The sequence below is a fragment of the Mobula birostris genome, unplaced genomic scaffold (genome assembly GCF_030028105.1).
Source record: "Mobula birostris isolate sMobBir1 unplaced genomic scaffold, sMobBir1.hap1 scaffold_3093, whole genome shotgun sequence".
Taxonomy (NCBI): domain Eukaryota; kingdom Metazoa; phylum Chordata; class Chondrichthyes; order Myliobatiformes; family Myliobatidae; genus Mobula; species Mobula birostris.
In genome coordinates, this window is record NW_027276155.1 from 16461 (window position 1) to 43787 (window position 27327).

The 27327-nt window shown below is 46.1% G+C and overlaps 1 protein-coding gene across 1 annotated transcript; it reads left to right on the plus strand.

The window, feature by feature from the left end:
* Window positions 1-5751: 5751 nt before the first annotated feature.
* Window positions 5752-24913, plus strand: LOC140192926 (tubulin polyglutamylase ttll6-like; the record flags this gene model as incomplete). The annotated part of the gene is made up of 4 exons (XM_072250409.1): window positions 5752-5870; window positions 9036-9166; window positions 17018-17174; window positions 24770-24913. Coding segments are annotated over 4 exons (551 nt in total), but the record flags the coding sequence as incomplete, so codon positions are not given.
* Window positions 24914-27327: the final 2414 nt, after the last annotated feature.

Below are 27327 nucleotides of genomic sequence, written 5' to 3' on the forward strand. Positions count from 1 at the left end.
TTCGAGTCCGGCTGGCTCCTTGCACGCCTTCCATCCGTGCTGGGTTGAGCGTCAAGCTGGCGACTCGGCCTGGTAAAAAACAGACAGATGTGAAAGAAACGGCAAGGTTACTGCCCAATGTGCCATGAGCCGCGGAGAGGAACAACTAAAACAGTCGACGTTTCGGGCCGAGGGCCTTCATCAGGACTGGAAATGAGATGAGAAGTCAGAGGTGAGGGGAGGAGAAGAAGAAGTAGAAGGTGGCAGGTGATAGGTGATAGAAGGGGTGGGGGTGAAGTAAAGAGCTGGGAGGTCGATTGGTGAAAGAGATAAAGGGCTGGAGAAGGGGGAATCTGATAGGAGAGGACAGAAGGCCATAGAAGAAAGGGAAGTGAGAGGAGTATCTGAGGGAGGTAAGGAGATGAGGTGAGAGAGAGAAATGGGGATGGGAAACGGTGAAGGGGAAGGGTGGTGGGGGGGTGGGAAATTCGCAGAAGTTCGAGAAATCAATGTTCATTCTATCAGGTTGGAGGCTACCCAGACGGAATATAAGGTGTTGCTCCTCCAACCTGAGTGTGGCCTCATCGTGGCAGTAGAGGAGGCCGTGACTGACATGTCTGAATGGAAATGGGAAATAGAATTGAAATTGGTAGCCACCAGGAGATTCCACTTTTTCAGGCAGACAGAGTGTTTATTGCTCGGCGAAGCGGTCTCCCAGTCCACATTGGGTCTCACCGATATACAGGAGGCCACACCCAGAGCAACAGGTAGTCGACCCCAACAGACTCACAGGTGAAGTGTCGCTTCACCTGGAAGGACTGTTTGGGCCCTGAATGGTAGTGATGGAGAGTGTGGGGGCAAGTGTGGCACTTGTTCTGCTTGCAAGGGTAAGTGCCAGAAGGGAGATCAGTGGGGAGGGACAAATGGACAAGAGAGTCATGTAGGATTCGATCCCTGCTGAAAGTGGAAAGTGGGGAGAAGGGAAAGGTGTGCTTGGTGGTGGGATCCCGTTGGAGATGGCGGAAGTTGCAGAGAATTATGTGCTGGACGCGGAGGCTAGTCGGGTGGTAGGTGAGGACAAGAGGAAATCTCTCCCTGCAGGGGTGGCATGAGGATGGGGTGAGAGCAAATATTCGTGAAATGGAAGAGAGGTGAGGGCAGCTTTGATGTTGGAGGAAGGGAAGCTCCTTTCGTTGAAGAAGGAGGACATCTCCTTCATTCTGGAATGAAAAGCCTCATTCTGAGAGCTGATACGGCAGAGCCAGAGGAACTGAGAGAAGGGGATGTCATTTTTATAAGTGACAGGCTGGGAAGAGGTATAGTTCAGGTAGCTGTGAAAATGAGTAGGTTTATAAAAGATATCAGTAGATAAACTTACTGCAGAGATAGAGACAGAGAGATCAAGGAAGAGAAGGGAAGTGTTGGAAATGGACCAGGTAAATTTGAGGGCAGCGTGGAAGTTGTAGGCAAAGTTGATGAAGTGGACGAGTTCAGCACTGGTGCAGGAAGCAGCACTAATGCAGTTATTGATGTAGTGTAGGAAGAGTTGGGGCATGATACCAGTGTAGGCTTGGAACATAGACTGTTCCACGTAGCCGATGAAAAAGCAGGCATAGCTGGGACCCCCACGAGTGCTCGTGGCTTCACCTTTTAGTTTGAAGGAAGTGGGATGAGCCAGAGGAGAATTTGTTGAGGGTGAGGAACAGTTCCGCCAGAGAGAGGAGAGTGGTGGTGGAGGGGAACAGGTTGGGTCTGGTGTCCAGAAAGAAGCAGAGAGCTTTAAGGCTGATGGGGGCTGGAGGTGAGTAGGGACTGGACTGGAGGTGTGTTGGGACTGGACATCCGTAGTGAAAATGAGACGACCAGGGCTAGGGAACTTGAAGTCATTGAAAAGATCAAGAGCGAGTGATGGGTCTACCTGGACAAGTAGGTTTGTGGATTTTGGGTAGGAGGTAGAAATGGGAGGTGCAGGTTGAGGGAATAATGAGGTTGGTGGTGGTGGGTTGGAGATCCCCAGAGTCAATATGGTTGGTGATGGTGTGGAGGACAATGGCCTGGTGCTCCTTAGTGGGGTCCTGTTCCAGGGGTAAGTAAGAGGAAGTGTCTGAGAGCTGGCGCTGGGGGCTCAGCAAGGTAGAGGTCAGTTCGCCAGACTACTACAGCACCTCCCTAATCTGCAGGTTTGATGGTGAGGTTAGGATTAGTGCGGAGGCAGTGCAGAGCGGAGTGTTGAGAAGGAGTGAGGTTGGAAATGAGAGGAATGTTGAAGTCGAGACGGTTGGTGTCCCATTGGCAGTTGGCAATGAAAAGGTCCAGAGCAGGCAGAAGACCAGGGTGGGGGTGTCCAGGAAGAGGAGTAGGGTTAAAGATGGGAGAAGGGGTCACTGGTGTGGGATGGGGGCATCCTTGCCTAAGAAATAGGCTCAGAGACGGAGATGGTGGAGGAAGAGCTCGGCATCATGGTGGGCACGGAACTCACTGAGGTGTGTGTGCGGGGAGATAAAAGTGAGGCCCTTACCCGAGGACAGAACGGTCTGCCTCAGAGAGGGAGGTTGGAAGGAATTGTGAAGACCTGGCATGGATGAGAGCTGGGATTGGAGTGGGGGAGGGGGTTGGTAGTGTGTTAGGGAGGGGGAGGATTGAGGTGTTCAGGGAAGGTGATAGATGGGTGAATAGAAGAGAACTCGTAGGGGGGGGAGCCAAGATGGAATATATTGTGTGTGCTGCTTTGAATTTATAGTATCTGTTGAACCTCTTGTGTTTAATCTCTGGTGTGTTTCTGGTTTTTAATTGTGAGGAGAGTTAATTTGCTCCAAAAAACAATAATTCGACCTCAGGGATAGAAGAGCTTCAGGAGTCTATTCAGCAGTGGCGGGAATTGAACCCGGGTTGCCAGTACAGTAAAGCGTTGTGTGGACCGCTACGCTACCGGGCCGCCCCGCAGTTCACTTGGAATCCAGCACTGTGTATGGAGTATATGATTGACAGGATTGTGTTAAAAACAAATCCAGTGCACTCCTTGGCTGGCGGGGTGGAGACACGTCTCTACCAAAGGAGGTGTGAAGCGCTCTTTCCCTCCGCCAGCCTGCAGATCACCCTTGGGCAAGGTGTAGTACCCTGCCACCTGCCTAGCCCCCCAATCTGGGTTATGTGAAGCTAAGGGAGCAGGTGGTGGATGGTTGTATGAGCAGCCGGTGCAGATCACAAGTCCAGGTTATGCCACCACTGATGCCAGGCAGGACAATCTCTGAAGAGTCACACATCTTGTAAAGACACTGGCCAGAAGGCGGCAGTGACAAACCACTTCTGTAGAAAATTTTGCCAAGAACAATCATGGTCATGGAAAGACCCTGATTGCCCACATCACACGACACGGTGCATAATGGTGACGTCATATGACACGGCACATAATGATGAAGCAGCTTAATTTCCAACTGACAAATGCTGGAAATCCAGAGTAACACAAGCAAAATGGAGCAACTCAGGAGATTAGAGAGCTGGATAAAGAGCCAACATTACGGGCTGACCTCCAAGAGGTCCACAGCCTTGTTGTGGTTTGAAGGCTTGCATGCCTCAATGACCCAGAGAGCTATGCTGGGCTGGGGTCGGGGCTTTGGTGCTTTGACTCTTGGTAGGATCGCCCATGCCGAACAGGTCAAAGGGTAGAGGTCAAACTAAGAGTGGTCCAGCAGTCCTCCGGATTTGGGGCTTCAGCTCAGAATTGTTACGGAAACAGTAGTGAAGATTCCTTCTACGTCTGAGTGCTGACGATACTCCTGAGTCTCCAGCCGGGCTTGCATGGCTGACAGTAGTGAAAACGGAGAGAAGCCACGACGTGATGAAGGGAGTCCTGAAGATCATCAGAGACAGAGGACCTTCATTGCAGAAAGTAAAGACAGTTTCAGTCCGAGACCCTTCATTAGGACTCACTAATACTTTGTGATTTGTGAAACCGACCATTGTGTGTGGGACATTCTGACTCTGCCCAGCTGAAACTACACAGGGGGAAGGCATCAGATCGGTATCGGCACCTTGTGAAAGATATATCCCTGCCTGTTAAGGCCCAGTTCAGGACAGATCTGTTTCATCACTTAAATCTCTGTTCAGTTGAGTATTCAGGGTGCCATGCGTCAACCCTGTAACAGAAAGGGTTCTGCTAGTTGGGACGTGCTACCATTGTAATTATGCGATTCTGTCAATCTGCCTGACTCTATTCAAAATGTTCACATTAAGTAGGTGATTAGTTAATCAATCATGGTGTCAACAAAGTCAAAGTAAAATTTATTATCAAAGTAGGTATGCGTTTCCATCTACAACCCTGAGATTCATTTTCAATAAATCTATGGAATAAAAACCTTAACAGAATCAATGAAAGACCGCGATAACTTGGGGGTCAGCCAGAGTGCAAAAGGCAAGAGCTGTGTAAATCCAGAAAGAAAGAAACAATAAGCAATAAATAAGCAATAAATATCGAGAACATGAGATGAAGAGTCCTTGAAAGTGAGTCCGCAAGTTGTGGGAACATTTCAGTGATGGAGCAAGTGAAGTTGAGTGAAGGTAACCCCTTTGGTTCAAGAGCCTGTATCACCTTCCTGATGGTTGAGGGGTAATAACTGTTCCTGAACCTGGTGATGTGGGTCCTGAGGCTTCTGTACCTCCTTCCTGATGGTTGAGGGGTAATAACTGTTCCTGAACCTGGTGATGTGGGTCCTGAGGCTTCTGTACCTCCTTCCTGATGGTTGAGGGGTAATAACTGTTCCTGAACCTGGTGGTGTGAGTCCTGAGGCTCCTGTACCTCCTTCCTGATGGTTGAGGGGTAATAACTGTTCCTGAACCTGGTGATGTGGGTCCTGAGGCTTCTGTACCTCCTTCCTGATGGTTGAGGGGTAATAACTGTTCCTGAACCTGGTGGTGTGAGTCATGAGGCTCCTGTACCTCCTTCCTGATGGTTGAGGGGTAATAACTGTTCCTGAACCTGGTGATGTGGGTCCTGAGGCTTCTGTACCTCCTTCCTGTTGGCAGCAATGAGGGAGGGAGTTGGATGATGGATGCTAATTTCCTGTGACAATGTTTCATGTAGATGTGCTTTACCTGTGATGGAGTGGGCAGCATCCACTACTTCTTGTAGGATTTTCCGTTCAAGGGCATTGGTGTTTCCCTACCAGGCTGTGCTGCAGCCTATCAATATACTCTCCACCACACATCTATAGAAGTTTGTCAAAGTTTTAGAGGTCACGCTGAATCTCCACAGGCTCTCAAGGAAGTAGAGGCGCTGCCGTGCTTTCTACAATGGAATTTACAATAAAAACTCCACGTAAACACAGATTGCCAAACAACCAATGTGCAGAAGAATGCAAGTTGTGTATTAAAGAAAAGCAGGGAACTTGAGTTGTAAACTGTTCTTGAAATGTGAGTTTGCAGTTTGCAGGAAATCTGAAAAATAGTGTCTGGAGAGTAAGAATCTCTCGGATTCACCTGCACCCTACATGAGGACTGAAAAGGGTTTTCGGCTTGAAACATCGACTGTGTATTCAATACCTTAGATGCTGCCTGACCTGCTGTGTTCCTCCGACAGTTTGCATGTGTTGTCTGGGTTTCCAGCTTCTGCAGAGCCTCTCGTGTTTATGAAGACCCTCCTCATTCCTGCATTTGTTGCTTCGGTGTTTCTCCATTCTCCAGTCCCCCACCTTCCTTCCTTCCTCCTGCGACGGCGGCAATCTATTGGTCTCCAGTCTACAATCACATACTGAACTGGCATTATTTCTTTCGCAGTTTGCCGTGCAGCCGCACTCTTTGGGTTGAAAGAGGTCGGCGAAGATGAGCAATGGACATTGCTGTGGTCGGACAATTTCGTGTCACGGGATAAAGCCATGTCACTAAAGCGGTACCAGGTAATTGACCCACGGAAGAGCCAATGAGAAGCTCCCATTCCGCCCCCGCCCCCAGAAACTGCACCATTGTGAAACTCCACTCAGCTTTTAAATTTCATGATGTTGATGCTGTAGTTACAAGGCATTCCTTCCCTCCACTAGCCTGCATGTCAGCCTTGGGCAAGGTGTAGCACCTGGTTAGACCCCCCCCCCCACCACTGATCAGGGTCACGTGAAGCCATGGGGGCAGCTGGTGGATGGTCGTATGAGCAGCCAGTGCAGATCAAAAGTCCTGGTGATATAACCACTGACGCCAGGCAAACAATCTCCGAAGAGTATTGACAATTGTTTGGTGGGCGGGGGGGTGGGGATTAACCATAGAACATAGAATAGTACAGCACAGTACAGGCCCTTCGGCCCACAATGTTGTGCCAACCCTTAAACCCTTCCTCCCATATAACCCCACCACCTTAAATTCCTCCATCTCCCTGTCTAGCAGTCTCTTAAATTCCACCAGTGTATCTGCCTCCACTACTGACTCAAGCAGTGCATTCCACGCACCAACCACTCTCTGAATAAAAAACCTTTCTGTAATATCCCCCTTGAACTTCCCACCCCTTACCTTAAAACCATGTCCTCTTGTACTGAGCAGTGGTGCCCTGGGGAAGAGACGCTGGCTGTCCACTCTATCTATTCGTCTTAATATTTTGTATACCTCTATCATGTCTCCTGTCATCCTCCGTCTCTCCAAAGAGTAAAGCCCTATTTCCCTTAATCTCTGATCATAATCCATACTCTCTAAACCAGGCCCCATCCTGTTAAATCTCCTCTGTACCCTTTCCAATGCTTCCACATCCTTCCTAAAGTGAGACGACCAGAACTGGACACAGTACTCCAAGTGTGGCCTGAGCAGGGTTTTATAGAGCTGCATCATTACCTCGCAACTCTTAAACTCTGTCCCTCGACTTATGAAAGCTAACACCCCATAAGCTTTCTTAACTACCCTATCTACCTGTGAGGCAACTCATATTGTCCCCACCTTCATCAAGTTCCCTCTCATTGGTAAATACCGAAGAGAAGTATTCATTGAGGACCTCGCTCACTTCCACAACCTCCAGGCACATCTTCCCACCTTTATCTCTAATAGGTCCTACCTTCATTCCTTTCATCATTTTGTTCTTCACATTATTGAAGAATGCCTGGGTTTTCCTTTACCCTACTCGCCAAAGCCTTCTCATGCTCCCTTCTTGCTCTCCTCAGCCCCTTCTTAAGCTCCTTTCTTGCTACCCTATATTCCTCAATAGATCCATCTGATCCTTGCTTCCTAGACCATGTATGCCGCCTTCTTCCACCTGACTAGATTTTCCACCTCACTTGTCACCCATGGTTCCTTCAGCCGATCATTCTTTATCTTCCTCACCGGGACAAATTTATCCCTAACATCCAGCAAGAGATCCCTAAACATCGACCACATGTCCTAATACATTTCTCTGCAAAATCATCATCCCAATTCACACCCGCAAGTTCTAGCCTTATAGCCTCATAATTTGCCCTTCCCTAATTAAAATTTTTCCTGTCCTCTCTGATTCTATCCTTTTCCATGATAATGTCAAAGGCCAGGGAGCGGTGGTCACTGTCCTCCAGATGCTCACCCACTGAGAGATCTGTGACCTGACCTGGTTCGTTACCGAATACTAGATCTAGTATGGCATTCCCGCTAGTCAGCCTGTCAACATATTGTGACGGGAATCCATGCTGGACATACTTAACAAACTCTGCCCCGTCTAAACCATTGGAACTAATCAGGTGCCAATCAATATTAGGGAAGTTAAAGTCACCCATGACAACAACCCTGTTATTTTTGCACATTTCCAAAATCTGCCTCCCAATCTGCTTCTCGGTATTTCTGCTGATACCAGGGTACCTATAGAATACTCTCAATAGAGTAACTACTCCCTTCCTGTTCCTGACTTCTACCCATACTGACTCAAAAGAGGATCCGGCTACATTACACACCCTTTCTGTAGCTGTAATAGTATCCCTGACCAGTAATGCCACCCCTCCTCCCCTTTCCCCCCTCTCTACCCCTTTTAAAGCACTGAAATCCAGGAATATTGAGAATCCATCCCTACCATCTTGTAAAGACAATACCCAGAAGAAGGCGATGGCAGACCACTTCTGTAGATAACATTTGCTGAGAACATTCACGGTCAGCAGACCGTGATTGCCCACGTCATATGACATAGTGGTTATGATGTGCACACAGTACTGTATTTGTCATCGTGGAGCAGAAAGCGAGTTTGTAACTCCGGCGGGAACAAAGGATTTTGGGAATGGCGAGGGTGGAGCACCCCAGGAGGCGTGTGGGACAGGTGGCAGAGAAGGAGTGCCAGGGGTGGGGGGGTGCAGACACACCCAGCCCTGAGACACCAGGCAAGGTCATTTAATTCCAAAAATTGGTTTATTAATCATTACAGAATGTCTCTCTGGTGCCTCCCCCTCCCTTTCCCTTTTCCCAACCATGATTCATTCCCCTCTCCCTGCCCCACTTCCCACTCAGTCCGCAATAGACACCCGTATCAGAATCAGGTTTATCATCACTCACACATGTCATGAAATTAGACTTCTTTTGTGGCAGCAGTACATAAAATCACTACAGTACTGTGCACCCTTGATCTTTAGATGTGCTCCTAAGACTTTTGCACAGTACTCTACCTCATTATGATCTTGCATTTTGTCATTTACCTGTGCTGCATTTTCTGGGCAGCTTTTACACTTTATTCTGTACTTTGATTATTTTACCCTGTTCTGCCTCATTGTACTGATCTGTGTGAACAGTAGGCAAGACAAGCTTTTCACTGATTCTTGGTATGTGCATGAAAACTGCAGGAGGTCAGCAGTTTCTGACATACTCAAACTGCCCCGTCTGTCACCGGCAATCATTCCACGGTCAAAGTCACTTAGATCACAAATTCTTCCCCCTCTATTCTGATGTTTGGTCTGAACAATGACTGAACTTCTTGACCATGTCTGCATGTTTTTATGCATTGAGTTTCTGCCATATGGTTGGCTGATGAGATATTTTATATTAAGGAGCAGGAGCACCTAGTAAAATGGTCACTGAACGTATGCCACGTCATACTGGTATACCGTCTGCATGGATTGATACTTCTTTTCCTCACACAGAAAATGAATTACTTTCTTGGGATGAACGGAATCTGTATGAAGGATTTGCTGGTCATGAACTTAAATCGCATGCTAAGGCAATACCCAGAAGATTACAACATCTTCCCAAAAAGCTGGCGTTTACCATCTGAGTAAGTTTAAAGACCACCTCGAAATGGAGTGGGGCTCTGTTCATGCGTGTGTGTGTTTCAAACTTTCAAAGTACATTTATTATCAAAGAATATGTAAATTATGCAACCCTGAGATCTCCTTGCTTGTCAGCAGTTGCAAAGGAAGAAATCCAAAAGAACCCAATTAAAACTAAAGGCCAACACCTGATGCGCGGAGAAAGGGAAAAAGCACAAATCATGCAAACAGTAGAAGCAGCGACAACGTTGTGAACCAAAATCTGTATGGTCTCTCTGAACCATAAAGTGTGTGTGTGTGTATAAGTTATGAAAAGATTAAGATTAGCCTTACTTGTCACATGTACAGTACATCGAAACATGCAGTGATATGTGGTCTCAGGCACAGAGCCGAGAGTGCATCGAACCGGCAGAGCCCGGGTCACAAGAGCGAGGAACGACCTGAGATTTGGACGATTTAAGTGCCGGGCCAGATTGAAAAGGTCAGGAGGTGATGAATGGGCTGGTATTCAGCTCACTGCTTGGCAAGGTTTACTGAGCAGTGCGCTGAACTGAGGCCGTGGCCTGCAACGAACAGGCTCCTGGACTGGCTGCAGTGACGACTGGCTTCATGTCAGTGCATTCACTTCTGTCAGCTTCAGTTCTGAAAGTTATTTGCTTACTTTTATTGTTGGCACGATTTAATTTTGTTTCTGCCCATTGGGTGTCTGGCAGTCTTCACTTTTTTAATGGGTTCTTTTATGTTTCATTGTTCTGTGGCTGCCTGTAAGGAGACGATTCTCAGGATTGGATGTCGTATACCTACTTTGATAATAAATGTACTTTGAACTGCGTCAATGACACTTAGCACCACTTTCCCATCTCTATTACATCAAAGATTAAAGTTCAAAGTAAATTTATTATCAAGGTACATATATGATATGACCTTGAAATTTGTTTTCTTGCAAGTAGGATAGAATTTGTGAAAGACTATAAATAACAAAGACTGACAAACAACCAATGCGCAAAAGAAGACGGATTGTGCCAAGTTGCAGAGTTCTTGAAAAAGAGTCCATAGAGTTGTAGAATGAGTTGAGGGTGGAGGTGAGTGAAGGTATCCATGCTGATGGTTTAGGGGTAATTACTGTTCCTGAACCTGATGGTGTGGGACCCCAGTCTGCTTGGACCTCTTTGTCCAATGAGCTGAGAGCATGGGTGTGGATGTTGGATGCTGTTTTCTTGTGGCAGTTAAGTGTACTCAATGGTGGGGAGGATTTTGCCTGGCATGGACTCTCTATAAACTCTTCCATTAATGCACTTTGGTCTGAAGATGAGATACGTTTAAAAAAAAAACCTCAACATATTTCATCTTAGCAATCTTTGTTGAACATACACTCAAGTTGCAAGGGTCCATTAAGTTAACACCTAATGGAAAGAGATATTAAATGACCATTACCAGTCTCTCCTTCCATGTCCCCACCATCGCCCCCTCCCACTCTCCCTGTCACTTCCTCTGTTGCTTCCTCTTCCCACTCATCCCCACTCCCCTCTTCCAATACTCCTCCCACTCCCCTGCCACTCTGCTCTTGCACTCCCCTGCTCCCAATCCCCCATGCATGCCCTCCAACACACACCTCCCAATCCCCTCTTTCACTCCCCCCAACACCCCTCCCACTCCCCTCTCTGAGTCCTCTCTCCCACTCCTCCCTCCACTGCCGCCTCCCCTCCCCTCTCACATCTGTATCATACAGCTCTCCAGTGATGTGGATGCAGCGTATAAGATATAGCTGACCAATCCCCCATCATTGCCCAAAGGCAAAAGTACCCACATGATCCACCTCCAAGTTTGCGGATGACACGAAGCTGGGCGGCAGTGTTAGCTGTGAGGAGGATGCTAAGAGGATGAAGGGTGACTTGGATAGGTTAGGTGAGTGGACAAATTCATGGCAGATGCAATTTAATGTGGATAAATGTGAAGTTATCCACTTTGATGGTTAAAAACAGAAAACAGATTATTATCTGAATGGTGGCCGATTAGGAAAAGGGGAGGTGCAACGAGACCTGGGTGTCATTATACACCAGTCATTGAAAGTGGGCATGCAGGTACAGCAGGCGGTGAAAAAGGCGAATGGTATGCTGGCATTTATAGCAAGAGGATTCGAATACCGGAGCAGGGAGGTACTACTGCAGTTGTACAAGGCCTTGGTGAGACCACACCTGGAGTATTGTGTGCAGTTTTGGTCCCCTAATCTGAGGAAAGACATCCTTGCTATAGAGGGAGTACAAAGAAGGTTCACCAGATTGATTCCTGGGATGGCAGGACTTTCATATGAAGAAAGACTGGATGAACTACGCTTATACTCGTTGGAATTTAGAAGATTGAGGGGGGATCTGATTGAAACGTATAAAATCCTAAAGGGATTGGACAGGCTAGATGCAGGAAGATTGTTCCCAATGTTGGGGAAGTCCAGAACGAGGGGTCACAGTTTGAGGATAAAGGGGAAGCCTTTTAGGACCGAGATTAGGAAAAACTTCTTCACACAGAGTGGTGAATCTGTGGAATTCTCTGCTACAGGAAACAGTTGAGGCCAGTTCATTGGCTATATTTAAGAGGGAGTTAGATATGGCCCTTGTGGCTAAAGGGATCAGGGGGTATGGAGAGAAGGCTGGTACAGGGTTCTGAGGTGGATGATCAGCCATGATCATACTGAATGGTGGTGCAGGCTCGACGGGCCGAATGGCCTACTGCTGCACCTATTTTCTATGTTTCTGTGTTTTCTGTGATGGTTATAATGACTGCATCCCTCACCTGCTTAAAAAAATTATGGTGTCAAAGGCAAGTTCTCATTCAATAGTCAACAAATTAGGAAAAGAGGTGGCGCGGTGGGACTTGTGAGGCAAAGAGATGGCGTGGTGGGACTTGTTGGGCAAAGAGATGGCATGGTGGGACTTGTTGGGCAAAGAGATGGCATGGTGGGACTTGTTAGGCAAAGGGATGGCGCGGTGGGACTTGTTGGGCAAAGAGATGGCCCGGTGGGACTTGTTGGGCAAAGAGATGGCGTGGTGAGACTTGTTAGGCAAAGGGATGGCGCGGTGAGACTTGTTGGGCAAAGAGATGGCCCGGTGGGACTTATGGCCTCCAGTTAAATTGACAGCAACAAAAGAGAGTTAATTTAAAATAAGTCTCTGCAATCAGCAGCAAATATAATTCAGCCATGTCTCCTGACTAAAAGCAGTGAGTGAAGGAGAGCTGAACAAGGTATGGAGGGAATGGATCTTTGATGTAGAAAGGAAAGCTAAGGGTCCAAGTTCTTAACTCCCTGTAAATGGCCATGCAGATAGGTAGGGTGGTCAAGAGGGTGTACAGAAGTCTTTGCCTTCTTGGTTGTACACTCAGTACCCGAGTAAAGACAACATTTCACAGCTGTATAAAGCTTCAGTCAGCCTCCATTTGGAGTATTGTTGCAGTCTGGTCACCCTATTGCAGGAAGGATACGGAGGCTAAGACTGCAGGACCATAAGACACAGGTGCAGAATTAGGCCATTTGGCTCATCGAGTTACACAGGCGTGGGGACACTTGGTTGGATTTTGAGGACGGGTAACTAGACCATAGACAGGGACTTGGCCTCCACAGCTGTCTGTGGCAACAAACTCCGCTGATTCACCACTCTAGCGGTAGCTCGGGAGTTACCAACCTGTTTTATGCCATTGAACCCTACCGTTAACCAAGGGATCCGTCGACCACAGAATGGTAATCTCTACAAGACTAGCTGAGAAATTCTTTCTCGTATCCGTTGAAAATGGACGTCTCTCTATTTTGAGGCTGTGCCCTTTGGTCTAAGACTCACTTGAGAGAGGATGCAGAAAAGGTTGGCCAGGATGCTGCCTGACTGAGAGAGTATAAATCTCCTTTGTCTCTACATTGAGGTTGGACAAGATTGGGATTTTTTTCTTGGGAGTGCAGGAAGCCGATGGAAGTTTATAAACATTGGACAAGATTAGATTAAGAGATTAGATTATGAGGACACTGAGTCCATGTTTATTGTCATTTAGAAATGCATGCATTAAGAAATGATTCAATGTGCCTCCAGCATAATATCACAGAAACACAGGACAGACCAAGACTAAAAGGGACACAAACCACATAATTATAACACATAGCTACAATAGTGCAAAGGAATACCGTAATTTGATAAAGAGCAGACCATGGGCATGGTTTAAAAAAAAGTCTCAAAGTCCCAATAGCCCCAACATCTCACGCAGACAGTAGAAGGGAGAGACTCTCCCTACCATGAGCCTCCAGTGTTGCAAACTTGCCGATGCAGCATCCTGGAAGCACCCGACCACAGCCGACTCTGAGTCCGTCCGAAAACTTTGAGCCTCTGACCAGCCCTCCGACACCGAGCACCATCTCTGCTGAGTGCTTCGACCCCGCCCCGGCCGCCAAGCAACGAGCAATGCCGAGGATTTGGGGCCTACCCCTCCGGAGATTTCAGATCACACAGTAGCAGAGGCAGCGAAACGGGCATTTCAGAAGTTTCACCAGATGTTCCTCCGTGCTCTCACGTCTGCCTCCATCAAATCAGAATTGTGCACGGCGCCCCACTTGACAGATAACAGATATTCATCACCGGAGTGGCCGCAGCGCGCTGTGTCGTGCCATCATCTTCTCCTCTGCAATTGGGTTATTTTATCTGGAGGATGAGGAAAGTTTATAAAGGTTGGACAAGTTTGGGTTATAGACAATGGACAATAGGTGCAGGAGTAGGCTATTCGGCCCTTCGAGCCAGCACCGCCATTCACTGTGATCATGGCTGATCATCCACAATCAGTACCCCATTCCTGCCTTCTCCCCATATCCCTTGACTCCGCTATCATTAAGAGCTCTATCTAACTCTTTCTTGAAAGCATCCAGAGAATTGGCCTCCACTGCCTTCTGAGGCAGAGCAGTCCACAGATCCACAACTCTCTGGGTGAAAAAGTTTTTCGTCAACTCCGTTCTAAATGGCCTACCCCTTATTCTCAAATTGTGGCCCCTGGTTCTGAACTGCCCCAACATCGGAAACATGTTTCCTGCCTCTAGTGTGTCCAATCCCCTAATAATCTGAAATGTTTCAATCAGATCTCCTGTCCTTCTAAATTCCAGTGTATACAAGCCCAGTCGCTCCAATCTTTCAACATATCACAGTCCCAGCATCCCAGGAATTAACCTCGTGAACCTCCGCTGCATTCCCTCAATAGCAAGGATGTACTTCCTCAAATTTGGAGACCAAAACTGTCCACAGTACTCCAGGTGTGGTCTCACCAGGGCCCTGTACAACTGCAGAAGGACTTCTTTGCTCCTATACTCAACTCCCCTTGTTATGAAGGCCAACATGCCATTAGCTTTCTTCACTGCATGCTTACTTTCAGTGACTAATGAACAAGGACACCTAGATCTTGTTATACTTCCCCTTTTCCTAACTTGACACCATTCAAATAGAAATCTGCCTTCCTGTTCTTGCCACCAAAGTGGATAACCTCACATTTATCCACATTAAACTGCATCTGCCTGCTCAACCAACCTGTCCATCCTGCATTATCTCAACATCCTACACACATTTCACACTGCCACCCAGCTTCGTGTCATCTGCAAATTTGCTAACATTACTTTTAATCCCTTCATCTAAATCATTAATGTATATTGTAAATAGCTGCGATCCCAGCACCGAGCCTTGCAGTACTCCACTAGTCACCGCCTGCCATTCTGAAAGGGACCCATTAATCCCTACTCTTTGTTTCCTGTCTGCCAGCCAATCTTCTATCCCTGTCAGTTCCCTACCCCCAATACCAGGTGCTCTAATTTTGCCCACTAATCTCCTATGTGGGACCTTATCAAAGGCTTTCTGTAAGTACAGGTACACTACATCCACTGGCTCTCCCTTGTCCATTTTCATAGTTACATCCTCAAAAAATTCCAGAAGAATAGTCAAGCATGATTTCCCCTTCATAAATCCATGCTGTCTTGGACTGATCCTGTTTCTGCTATCCAAATGTGCCACTATTTCATCCGTTATAATTGACTCCAGCATCTTCCCCAGCACTGATGTCAGGCTAACTGGTCTATAATTCCCTGTTTTCTCTCTCCCTCCTTTCTTAAAAAGTGGGATAACATTAGCTACCCTCCAGTCCTCAGGAACTAATCCTGAATCTATAGAACATTGGAAAATAATTACCAATGCGTCCACGATTTCTAGAGGGTTGTTTTGTCTGGGGTGCAGGATAGAAACATAAGGTTTCGGGGCTAAGGACTGGAGGCCTGTCTGAATGTATGAGTGGATGGGTGAGTGGCAGAGTGAGAAAGGAGCTTTACAGAGTCATAGAAAAGTACAGCACAGAAACAGGCTCTTTGGCCCATCTAGTCCATGCTGAACCATTTAAACAGCCTAGTCCCATTGGCTGCACCGGGACAACAGCTCTTCATACTTCCTACCATCCATGTACCTATCCAAACTTCTCTTAAACATTGAAATCGAGCTTGCAGGCACCACTTGCGCTGGCAGCTCGTTCCACACTCTCACCACCCTCTGGGTGAAGAAGCTTCCCTTCAGGTTCCCGTTAAACTTTTCAGCTTTCACCTTTAACCTGTGACCTCTGGTTGCACTCCCTCCTAACCTCAGTAGAAAAAGCCTGCTTGCTTTTACCCTATCTCTACCCCTCATAATTTTGTGTACCTCTCATTCTTCCGCATTCCAAGGAATAAATTCCTGACCTATTGAGCCGTTCCTTGTAACTCCTCCAATCTATCTCCCAGACCCGGCAGCATCCTTGTAAATTTTCTCTGTATTGTTTCAACCGTACTTACGACTTTCCTGTACGTTTGTAGGTGACCGAAACTGCACAGAATACTCCAAATTTGCCATGTTTTGTTGCTTGTGTTGCTCTGCTGAACATCGTGGGCACGCTACGTTGTCACCAGAATGTGCTGCCCCCCAGCACACTTTGGTTGTGTTGTCTGTTAACACAAGTGGCATGTTTCACTGTCTGTTTCAGTGCACCTCCGATAAGTAAATGAACCTGATCTGATCTGAATTGTGGTCTGTAAAAAAATAAGGTTGTATAATCAACGCATAGAGTTGGCATGATGTTTATCATTGTTTTATGCCCCAAAGCTGGTTTGTTTAAAGATGATCTTAAAGGAGAGTTTAACCTGTCAAATCTCACCCATTTTTGCCAGAATGTGTGTTGATATTTGTCCCTGCTGATCCTTTGTTTTGCCAATGCAAATGACACATTTCACTGTATGTTTTGACGTACCTGTGACGTATCTATGAATCTGAACTTTTAACAGTGAAATCAGCAAATCTGGTTGATGGAGGGTTTACAGAAACGTAAACCACAGTAGACAGTAGTGATGGCTGGAGTTGAGTAGTGTGGAAGAGAACAGGGGTGCAGCGGGCGTGCTGGAATCCGTGCTGGTCTGGGGTGGCTGGTTGCTCCTGTCGGTGCTGTCCTCTAGTGTCCACTCCATGGAATACAAGCTTGATTGCTTGCGGCGGACCCAGCACGAGACAAGCTCATTTGCCCTCGCCTGCTGAACCGGGGCAAGTTGAGGAACTGCTGCATGCTTATTCCTGCCTCCAGGTAAACATCCCAAGCACACCATCAAACTTCAGGCCTGTGCTATAATTTTTGGTGACTGTATGTCCTATCATAACTGTATGTACTATGTGTGTCTTTGTGTGCTTGTGCTTTGCAACTTTGGCCCCAGAGAAATGCTGTTTCATCTAGCAGCATACATGTGTACGGCCAGATGAGAATTAAACTTGAGCTCAACCTTGAACTTAAAGACCTTATGACCTTCTTCTCTCAGTACTAATGAGTGCTTCTCGCTGCAGATATCTTGATTTTGCGGCCTACTATAAAGCCGGGAAACCCGAGACCTTCATCTGCAAGCCAAATCCTGAATATGACTGGCGTGACATCTTTTTGACCCAGGACATCAGAGATACGCAGTCCGGGAAGGACGTGATCTGCCAGATCTACATTCCGAAGGTACTTTACTGCACTCATGACTCTCTGCCTAGAACGTTAACTCTTTATCTGCATTCTGGTTTCCCTCTTGCCCCTTCTCTTCTCCTCCTCCTTCCCTTTCTCCCACAGTCCACTGTCCCCTCCTATCAGATTCCTCCTTCTTCAGCCCCTTGCTTCTTCCACCTATCACCTCCCAGCTTCTTACTTCATCTCCTGCCCCGTCCCCACCCACCTTTCTCCTCACCTGGTCTCACCAATCGAGCTCAGCTCTCCTCAGGTCTACCACCAGCTCCTTAATCTTTTTCACAGTAAGCTGCAGGTAATTCTGCTCACACCATGTGACACAGTTTCCTACTGTAGCCCTGTACTCAGCCTCATCTCCCTTGCTGATGCATCCAACTATGGCAGAGTCATCAGAAAACTTTTGAAGATGACAAGACTCTGTGCAGTAGTTGAAGTCCAAGGTGTAAATGGTGAAGAGAAAGGGAGACAAGACAGTCCTCTGTGGAGCTCCAGTGCTGCTGATCACTCTGTCGGACACACAGTGTTGCAAGCACACGTACTGTGGTCTGCCAGTCAGGTAGGCAAGAATCCATGACACCAGGAAAGCATCCACCTGCATCGCTGTCAGCTTCTCCCCCAGCAGAGCAGGGCGGATGGTGTTGAACGCACTGGAGAAGTCAAAAAGCATGACCCTCACAGTGCTCGCTGGCTTGTCCAGGTGGGCGTAGACATGGTTCAGCAGGTAGACGATGGCATCCTCATCTCCTAGTCGGGGCTGGTAGGCGAACTGGAGGGGATCTAAGTGTGGCCTGACCATAGGCCGGAGCAGCTCCAGAACAAGTCTCTCCAGGGTCTTCATGATGTGGGAGGTCAATGCCACCGGTCTGTAGTCATTGAGGCCGCTGGGGTGCGACGTCTTCAGCACAGGGACGAGGCAGGATGTCTTCCACAGCACAGGAACCCTCCGGAGCCTCAGGCTCAGGTTGAAGACGTGGCGAAGTACTCCATATAGCTGAGGGGCACAGGCTTTGAGCACCCTGGTACTGACACCATCCGGTCCTGCAGCCTTGCTTGGGTTGAGACGTTTCAGCTGTCTTCTCACCTGTGCAGCTGTGAAGCCCACTGTGGTGGTTTCGTGTGGGGAAAGGGTATCGTCATGAGAGCAGGGTGGGCGGCTGTGAGGAGGGGTAGGAGGGGAGAGTGGAATATGTGTTGGTTGCGGGCCGACAACAAGTGACTCATGTGGAGGATGGGCAGGGGCCACAATGTCAAATCTGTTAAAGAACAGGTTAAGTTCATTGGCCCTGTCCACACTGCCTTCAGCTCCTCTGTTGCTAGTTTGCCGGAACCCAGTGATGGTCCTCATCCCACTCCAGACCTCTCTCATGTTGTTCTGCTGGAGCTTCCACTCAAGCTTCCTCCTATACCTGTCTTTAGCCTCCCTGATCCTGGCTTTCAGGTCCCTCTGTATTGCCCTGAGCTCCTCACTATATCCATCTCTAAACACCCTCTTTTTAGCGTTCAGGATGTCCTTAATGTCCTTTGTTACCCATGGCTTGTTATTTGAATAACGAAGGACAGTTCTTGTCGGAACATTGCAGTCCTTCCATGACCATGATAGTTCTTGGCCAATTTTTCCACCGAAGTGGTTTGCCATCGCCCTGTTCTGGGTAGGGGTGGGTGACCCCCAGCCATTATCAATACTCTTCAGAGATTGTCTGCCTGACACCAGCGATCGCATAACCAGGACTTGTGAACTGCACCGGCTGCTCATACGACCATCCACCCCCTGCTTCCACGGCTTCACGTGACCCTGATCCAGGAGCTAAGCAGGTGATACACCTTGCCCAAGGGTGACCTGCAGACCTTACATCTCCTTTGGTGGAGACCTATCCCACCCCGTTACTCAACCAAGATAATGGAAATTTTATTACTGCCCTGGTGGTAATTTTGTGTTTGGACCGGGTATCCACAGCATTCGGTCACTGTGAATGATAGGCTGGTGGGAATGGTGGAAATTTGGGTAAGAAGGAAATCGGGGGATTTGAAGATGTGTGGGTTGAGTGGGATAGTGGGGGGCATAATTCACGAATGGAATAAGGACTTGAGGGATAGGGTGGGCAGGAATTTCCATTAGCAAATCCCTTTTCTGATTGTTGAGCCAACTTCACATGCTAAACTGATTATGCATTGGAAAACCATAGAAAACTACAGCACAGAAACAGGCCTTTTGGCCCTTCTTGGCTGTGCCGAACCATTTTCTGCCTAGTCCCACTGACCTGCACACGGACCATATCCCTCCATACACCTCCCATCCACGTATCTGTCCAATTTATTCTTAAATGTTAAAAAAGAACCCGCATTTACCAGCTCATCTGGCAGCACATTCCATACTCCCACCACTCTCTGTGTGAAGAAGCCCCCCCTAATGTTCCCTTGAAACTTTTCCCCCCTCACCCTTAACCCATGTCCTCTGGTTTCTTTCTCCCCTTGCCTCAGTGGAAAAAGCCTGCTTGCATTCACTTTATCTGTACCCATCATAATTTTATATACCTCCGTCAAATCTCCCTTCATTCTTCTACGCTCCAGGGAATAAAGTCCTAACCTATTCAATCTTGCTCTGTAACTGAGTTTCTCAAGTCCTGGCAACATCCTTGTAAACCTTCTCTGCACTCTTTGAACCTTATTTATATCCTTCCTGTAATTTGGTGATCAAAACTGAACACAACACTCCAGATTCGGCCTCACCAATGCCTTATACAACCTCATCATAACATTTCAGCTCTTATACTCAATGCTTTGATTAATAAAGGCCAATGTACCAAAAGCTCTCTTTACGACTCTATCTACCTGTGACGCCACTTTTAGGGAATTTTGTATCTGTATTCCCAGATCCCTCTGTTCCACTGCACTCCTCAGTGCCTTACCATTAACCCTGTATGTTCTACGTTGGTTTGTCCTTCCAACGTGCAATACCTCACACTTGTCTGTATTAAACTCACTCTGCCATTTCTCAGCCCATTTTTCCAGCTGGTCCAAGTCCCTTTGCAGGCTCTGAAAACCTTCCTCACTGTCTACTACACCTCCAGTCTTTGTATCATCAGCAAATTTGCTGATCCAATTTACCACATTATCATCCAGATCTTTGATAAAGATGGCAAATAACAATGGACCCAGCACTGATCCCTGTGGCACACCACTAGTCACAGGCCTCCACTCGGAGAAGCAATTCTCTACTACCACTCTTTGGCTTCTTCCATTGAGCCAATGTCTAATCTAATTTGCCACCTCTCCATGTATACCTAGTGACTGAATTTTCCTAACTAACCTCCCATGCGGGACCTTGTCAAAGGCCTTACTGAACTCCATGTAGACAATATCCACTGCCTTAAGTGCACTTAAAGGATTGACGGTGGATATGCAATGGCAAGCATTTAAAGGTTGCATGGATGAACTACAACAATTGTTCATCCCAGTTTGGCAAAAGAATAAATCAAGGAAGGTAGTGCACCCGTGGCTGACAAGAGAAATTAGGGATAGTATCAATTCCAAAGAAGAAGCATACAAATTAGCCAGAAAAAATGGCTCACCTGAGGACTGGGAGAAATTCAGAGTTCAGCAGAGGAGGACAAAGGGCTTAATTAGGAAGGGGAAAAAAGATTATGAGAGAAAGCTGGCAGGGAACATAAAAACTGACTGTAAAAGCTTTTATAGGTATGTTAAAAGGAAAAGACTGGTAAAGACAAATGTAGGTCCCCTACAGACAGAAACAGGTGAATTGATTATGGGGAGCAAGGACATGGCAGACCAATTGAATAATTACTTTGGTTCTGTCTTCACTAAAGAGGACATAAATAATCTTCCAGAAATAGTAGGGGACAGAGGGTCCAGTGAGATGGAGGAACTGAGCGAAATGCTTGTTAGTAGGGAAGTGGTGTTAGGTAAATTGAAGGGATTGAAGGCAGATAAATCCCCAGGGCCAGATGGTCTGCATCCCAGAGTGCTTCAGGAAGTAGCCCAAGAAATAGTGGATGCATTAGTGATAATGTTTCAAAACTCGTTAGATTCTGGACTAGTTCCTGAGGATTGGAGGGTGGCTAATGTAACCCCACTTTTTAAAAAAGGAGGGAGAGAGAAACCGGGGAATTATAAACTGGTTAGCCTAACGTCGGTGGTGGGGAAACTGCTGGAGTCAGTTATCAAAGATGTGATAACAGCACATTTGGAAAGCGGTGAAATCATCGGACAAAGTCAGCATGGATTTGTGAAAGGAAAATCATGTCTGACGAATCTCATAGAATTTTTTGAGGATGTAACTAGTAGAGTGGATAGGGGAGAACCAGTGGATGTGGTATATTTGGATTTTCAAAATGCTTTTGACAAGGTCCCACACAGGAGATTAGTGTGCAAACTTAAAGCACACGGTATTGGGGGTAAGGTATTGATGTGGATGGAGAATTGGTTAGCAGACAGGAAGCAAAGAGTGGGAATAAACGGGACCTTTTCAGAATGGCAGGCGGTGACTAGTGGGGTACCACAAGGCTCAGTGCTGGGACCCCAGTTGTTTACAATATATATTAATGACTTGGATGAGGGAATTAAATGCAGCATCTCCAAGTTTGCGGATGACACGAAGCTGGGTGGCAGTGTTAGCTGTGAGGAGGATGCTAAGAGAATGCAGGGTGACTTGGATAGGTTGGGTGAGTGGGCAAATTCATGGCAGATGCAATTTAGTGTGGATAAATGTGAAGTTATCCACCTTGGTGGCAAAAATAGGAAAACAGATTATTATCTGAATGGTGGCCGATTAGGAAAAGGGGAGGTGCAACGAGACCTGGGTGTCATTATACACCAGTCATTGAAAGAGGGCATGCAGGTACAGCAGGCGGTGAAAAAGGCAAATGGTATGCTGGCATTTATAGCTAGAGGATTCGAGTACAGGAGCAGGGAGGTACTACTGCAGTTGTACAAGGCCTTGGTGAGACCACACCTGGAGTATTGTGTGCAGTTTTGGTCCCCTAATCTGAGGAAAGACATCCTTGCCATAGAGGGAGTACAAAGAAGGTTCACCAGATTGATTCCTGGGATGGCAGGACTTTCATATGAAGAAAGACTGCATGAACTGGGCTTATACTCGTTGGAATTTAGAAGATTGAGGGGGGATCTGATTGAAACGTATAAAATCCTAAAGGGATTGGACAGGCTAGATGCAGGAAGATTGTTCCCGATGTTGGGGAAGTCCAGAACAAGGGGTCACAGTTTGAGGATAAAGGGGAAGCCTTTTAGGACCGAGATTAGGAAAAACTTCTTCACACAGAGAGTGGTGAATCTGTGGAATTCTCTGCCACAGGAAGCAGTTGAGGCCAGTACATTGGCTATATTTAAGAGGGAGTTAGATATGGCCCTTGTGGCTACGGGGATCAGGGGGTATGGAGGGAAGGCTGGGGCGGGGTTCTGAGTTGGATGATCAGCCATGATTATAATAAATGGCGGTGCAGGCTCGAAGGGCCGAATGGCCTACTCCTGTACCTATTTTCTATGTTTCTATGTTTCCCTTCATCCACTCTCCTGGTAACCTCCTCGAAAAACTCCAACAGATTGGTCAAACATGACCTACCACACACAAAGCCATGTTGACTCTCCCTAATAAGTCCTTGTCTATCCAAATGCTTGTAGATTCTGTCTCTTAGTACTCCCTCCAATAACTTACCTACTACCTACGTTAAACTTACCGGCCGATAATTTCCTGGATTACTTTTCGATCCTTTTTTAAACAACGGAACAACATGAGCCACTCTCCAATTCTCCGGCACCTCACCCGTAGACAGCGACATTTTAAATATTTCTGCCAGGGCCCCCGCAATTTCAACACTAGTCTCCTTCAAGGTCCGAGGGAACACCCTGTCAGGTCCCGGGGATTTATCCACTTCAATTTTCCTCAAGACAACAAGCACCTCCTTACTTTCAATCTGTACAGTTTCCATGATCTCACTACTTGATTCCCTTAATTCCATAGACTTTATGCGAGTTTCCTTAGTAAATACAGATGCAAAAAACCTATTTAAGATCTCCCCCATTTCCTTTGGCTCCGCACGTAGCCGACCACGCTGATCTTCAAGAGGACCAATTTTATCCCTTACAATCCTTTTGCTCTTAATATACCTGTAAAAGCTCTTTGGATTATCCTTCACTTTGACTGCCAAGGCAACCTCATGTCTTCTTTTAGCCCTCCTGATTACTTTCTTAAGTATTTTCTTGCACTTCTTATACTCCTCAAGCACCTGATTTACTCCCTGTTTCCTATACATTTCATACAACTCCCTCTTCTTCTTTATCAGAGTTGCAATATCCCTTGAGAACCAAGGTTCCTTATTCCTATTCACTTTCCCTTTAATCCTGACAGGAACATACAAATTCTGCACACTCAAAATTTCTCCTTTGAAGGCTTCCCACCTACCGATCACATCTTTACCAGAGAACAACCTGTCCCAGTCCGTGCTTTTCAGATCCTTTCTCATTTCTTCAAATTTGGCCTTCTTCCAGTTCAGAACCTCAACCCTAGGACCAGATCTATCCTTGTCCATGATCAAATTGAAACTAATGGTGTTATGATCACTGGAACCAAAGTGCTCCCCTACACAGACTTCTGTCACTTGTCCTAACTCATTTCCTAACAGGAGATCCAATATTGCATCCCCTCTAGTTGGCCCCTCTATATATTGATTTAGAAAACTTTCCTGAACACATTTTACAAACTCTAAACCATCTAGACCCCTAACAGTATGGGAGTCCCAATCAATATATGGAAAATTAAAATCCTCTACCACCACAACTTTATGTTTCCTGCAGTTGCCTGCTATCTCTCTGCAGATTTGCTCTTCCAAGTCTCGTTGACTATTTGGTGGTCTGAGTGGGATTGATCAGAGGGAATTTTGAGGGTTTCTGCGTCGAGGGCTGGAGTAGGGGTAAGTCTGAAGGAAAGAACCAGATGCAGGTAGACACAAGAGTTTTTGCAGGTCCAAAATGCTGGGGGAAGTTAGCAGGTCAGGCAGCATCTATGCAAAGGAAAAAAGAGTCGACATTTCAGCCCAAGACCCTTCATCTGGAATGCAGACACACATTTCAAAAATTAGTTACCAATGCGGATGGCAACCGGATGCCTGCGTTCTGATCACTGATGGGATCCCTCTGCCTCCAGGGAAGGAGCCTGTGGCAGCCTATCGCTGTGTGGTGGCTCAGGTGGCCAGAGGGTAGGCCTCTACAGTGTCTCTTTCTCTTTTGACAATGGATTTTATATTCTGGGTTTTTCCCCATTCTTTCCTGTTTTTTATTTGAGTGGGCAGAGGGTGGGGGGATTTGGGGGTTGATGTTCTGTGTTTTGTGCAGGGGGTGGGGGATTTGTGGGGGTTGATGATTGTGTTGCTGTTCTTTTTTCTATGGGGGGGTGGGTGCATGTGTTTGATGTTTCTCTTTCAATGACCTCCATGTTTTTTCCTTTGTTTCGTGGCTATCTGGAGAAGATGAATCTCAGAGTTGTACACTGCATACATACTTTGATAATAAGTGAAACCTTTGAACCTCACAGTGTGTTAACTCTTCCTCTACTTGTGCAGCCCTTCACTTTGGATGGTTTCAAGTTCAACCTCAGGCTCTACGTCTTGGTTACTTCCTGTGACCCTCTGCGGATATACCTCTACAATGAGGGTCTGGTCTGCTTTGCCACTAAAAAGTATTCCGAACCGACCGAAAAGAATTTAGTAAGTGACACATTGACTTATCTTGAAGACATACAGTTAATTCTCTGAAAGTACGATCCTACTTTTATAAGAGGTTAATTCTTGCCTAATTCACTGTTGTATGGAAGTAATCGACTCGGGTGGGATCTTGCTGTTACGTTCCCAACCCCAGCCAAAAGCTGACTACTCTGTCTGTGGGGGCGGGGAGTGGGAGGTTGGTGTGGTTACAGAAGCATCTCCTAACGAGTCTAGTTCGCAAAGTTTACAAGACAAGGTCAGGAAAAGCCCTTCCCACCATTGAGCATGTCTACAATGAGCGCTGCCATAAGAAAGCAGCAACTATCATCAGGGATACCCACCATCCAGACCATGCTCTCTTCTCATCAGGAAGAAGGCACAAGAGCCATAGATCTGTCACCGTAAGTTTCTGGAACAGTTATCACCCTACAACCATCAGGCTCCTGAACCAGTGTGGATAACTTCACTCAGTTCAACACTGAACTGGTTCCACAACCTATGGACTAACTTTCAAGGGCTCTACAACTCATGTCCTCAATGCTTCTGTCTGTCTTTATGTATTTGTGCAGTTTGTCTTCTTTTGTACGCGTTATTTGGCCGTGTCTGTGTGTTGTTTTTCGTCAGTTCTATTGTATAAGACCATATGAGATAGGAGCAGAATGGGCCGTTCAGCTCATCGAGTCTGTCACCATTTCATCATGGCTGATCCACTTTCCCTCTCAACCCCAATCTCCTGCCTTCTCCCGGTAACCTTTCACACCCTGAGTAATGAACAATCTGTCACCTCTGCCTTCAGTATACCCAATGACCTGGCCTCCACAGCCCTCCATCTGCACAGTTAATTCCACAGATTCACAACCCTCTGGATAAAGAAATTCTCTTCATCTCCATTCTAAATGAACGTCCTTCTATTCTAAGGCTGTGCCCTCTGGTGCTGGAATCCCCCACCATAGGAAACATCCTCTTCACATCTAATCTGCCTATGCCTTTCAACATTCAATAGGTTTCTTTTTTTTTAAATTTTATTTTTATTTGGATAAGGAATTCACAAATATCATGTACTTTTTTCACACATATAACCTTTTCCATTTTTTATATGTATAAAACTACAATTATTTATACATTCTTAAGTACACATTGAGATGATATAAAAGGAAAATAAACATTTAAATAGATAATTATGTACTGTGGTAAATCTAACCTATTAGGCTAAGTAATGGAATTAGTTGTTAAGAAAAATGGTAATAATAGTTTCCATATAACCCCTCTGGACCATTTCCACTGGTCCAAAATGTTGTATATAAGCCTATATATCAACCATTGTAGGTGTTTATATCCTAATTTGTTCATGCTTGCTCCTGCCCGCAGACATAATTATCCAATCCCTATGTACTTATTTACTTAATTTTTTCATTTTTTTATCCCTTTCCCAAATCTTTCCCTTTACTTGTGTTAATTCTCTATTTTCCAAAAGAAAGCAAAAAAAAAAACAAACATTTAGACTAGGGGTGCTTACGTTAGCAATATTACTGTGTTGATGAGAAGAGCAGTATAAATCATTAGGAGAGTCATCTAAAGTCTGCTCGCATTGGGGTTATATATTCAATCCACTTATTCCAGATTTGATAAAATTTTTCTTTTTGAGTTCTCAGGGAGTAAGTCAACTTTTCCATTTTAAATATTTCCAAGATAATTTCGTACCAATCTTCTAATGTAGGTGGTATTGGATTTAGCCATTCTCTAGTGATTGATTTCTTACTTGCCGCTAAGAGGGCCTGCAGCAACTTTATATCTTCCTTCTGTTCAAGAAACAATACATGCCCCAAATAGAGCGTCTCAAAGTTCAGAGGTATCTGGGACCTAAGCACCTTAACTAATGTTCTATGAATACCTTCCCAAAATAGACTTAATTTAGGGCAATCCCAAAAAATATGAAAATGATTTGCCTCCTTGGAGCCGCACCTTCTCCAACACATCACATTTGTATCTTTATATTTTTCCTGATATGGGGTCTTGAAGTATCTTATAATGTTTTTCCAACAATGTTCCCTCCAAGTCAAAGAATTAGTCGAGGACCATTGAAAGCTGCAGATTTTCTCCCAAGCCTCCTCTGAAAGTACCAACCCCGCTTCTTTCTCCCACTTCTCTTTAATATACAGTGTATTTACATTTTTAGCGTGGGAGAGTGCATTATATAATCGAGAAACTGATTTACTAGGTATTGAACTGCAAGCCGAATTCAGAATCTTGAAAAATTCTAATTCTACTGTTGATAGGTCTGTATATCTACAACTCTGGTTAACATAGTTTCGTACTTGAAGGTACCTAAAAAAGTCATTATGTTCTAGGCCATGTTTGTCCTGCAGGATTTGGAAACTTTGTAATACTCTTTTATCTATAAACGAGAGGTAGGTTGT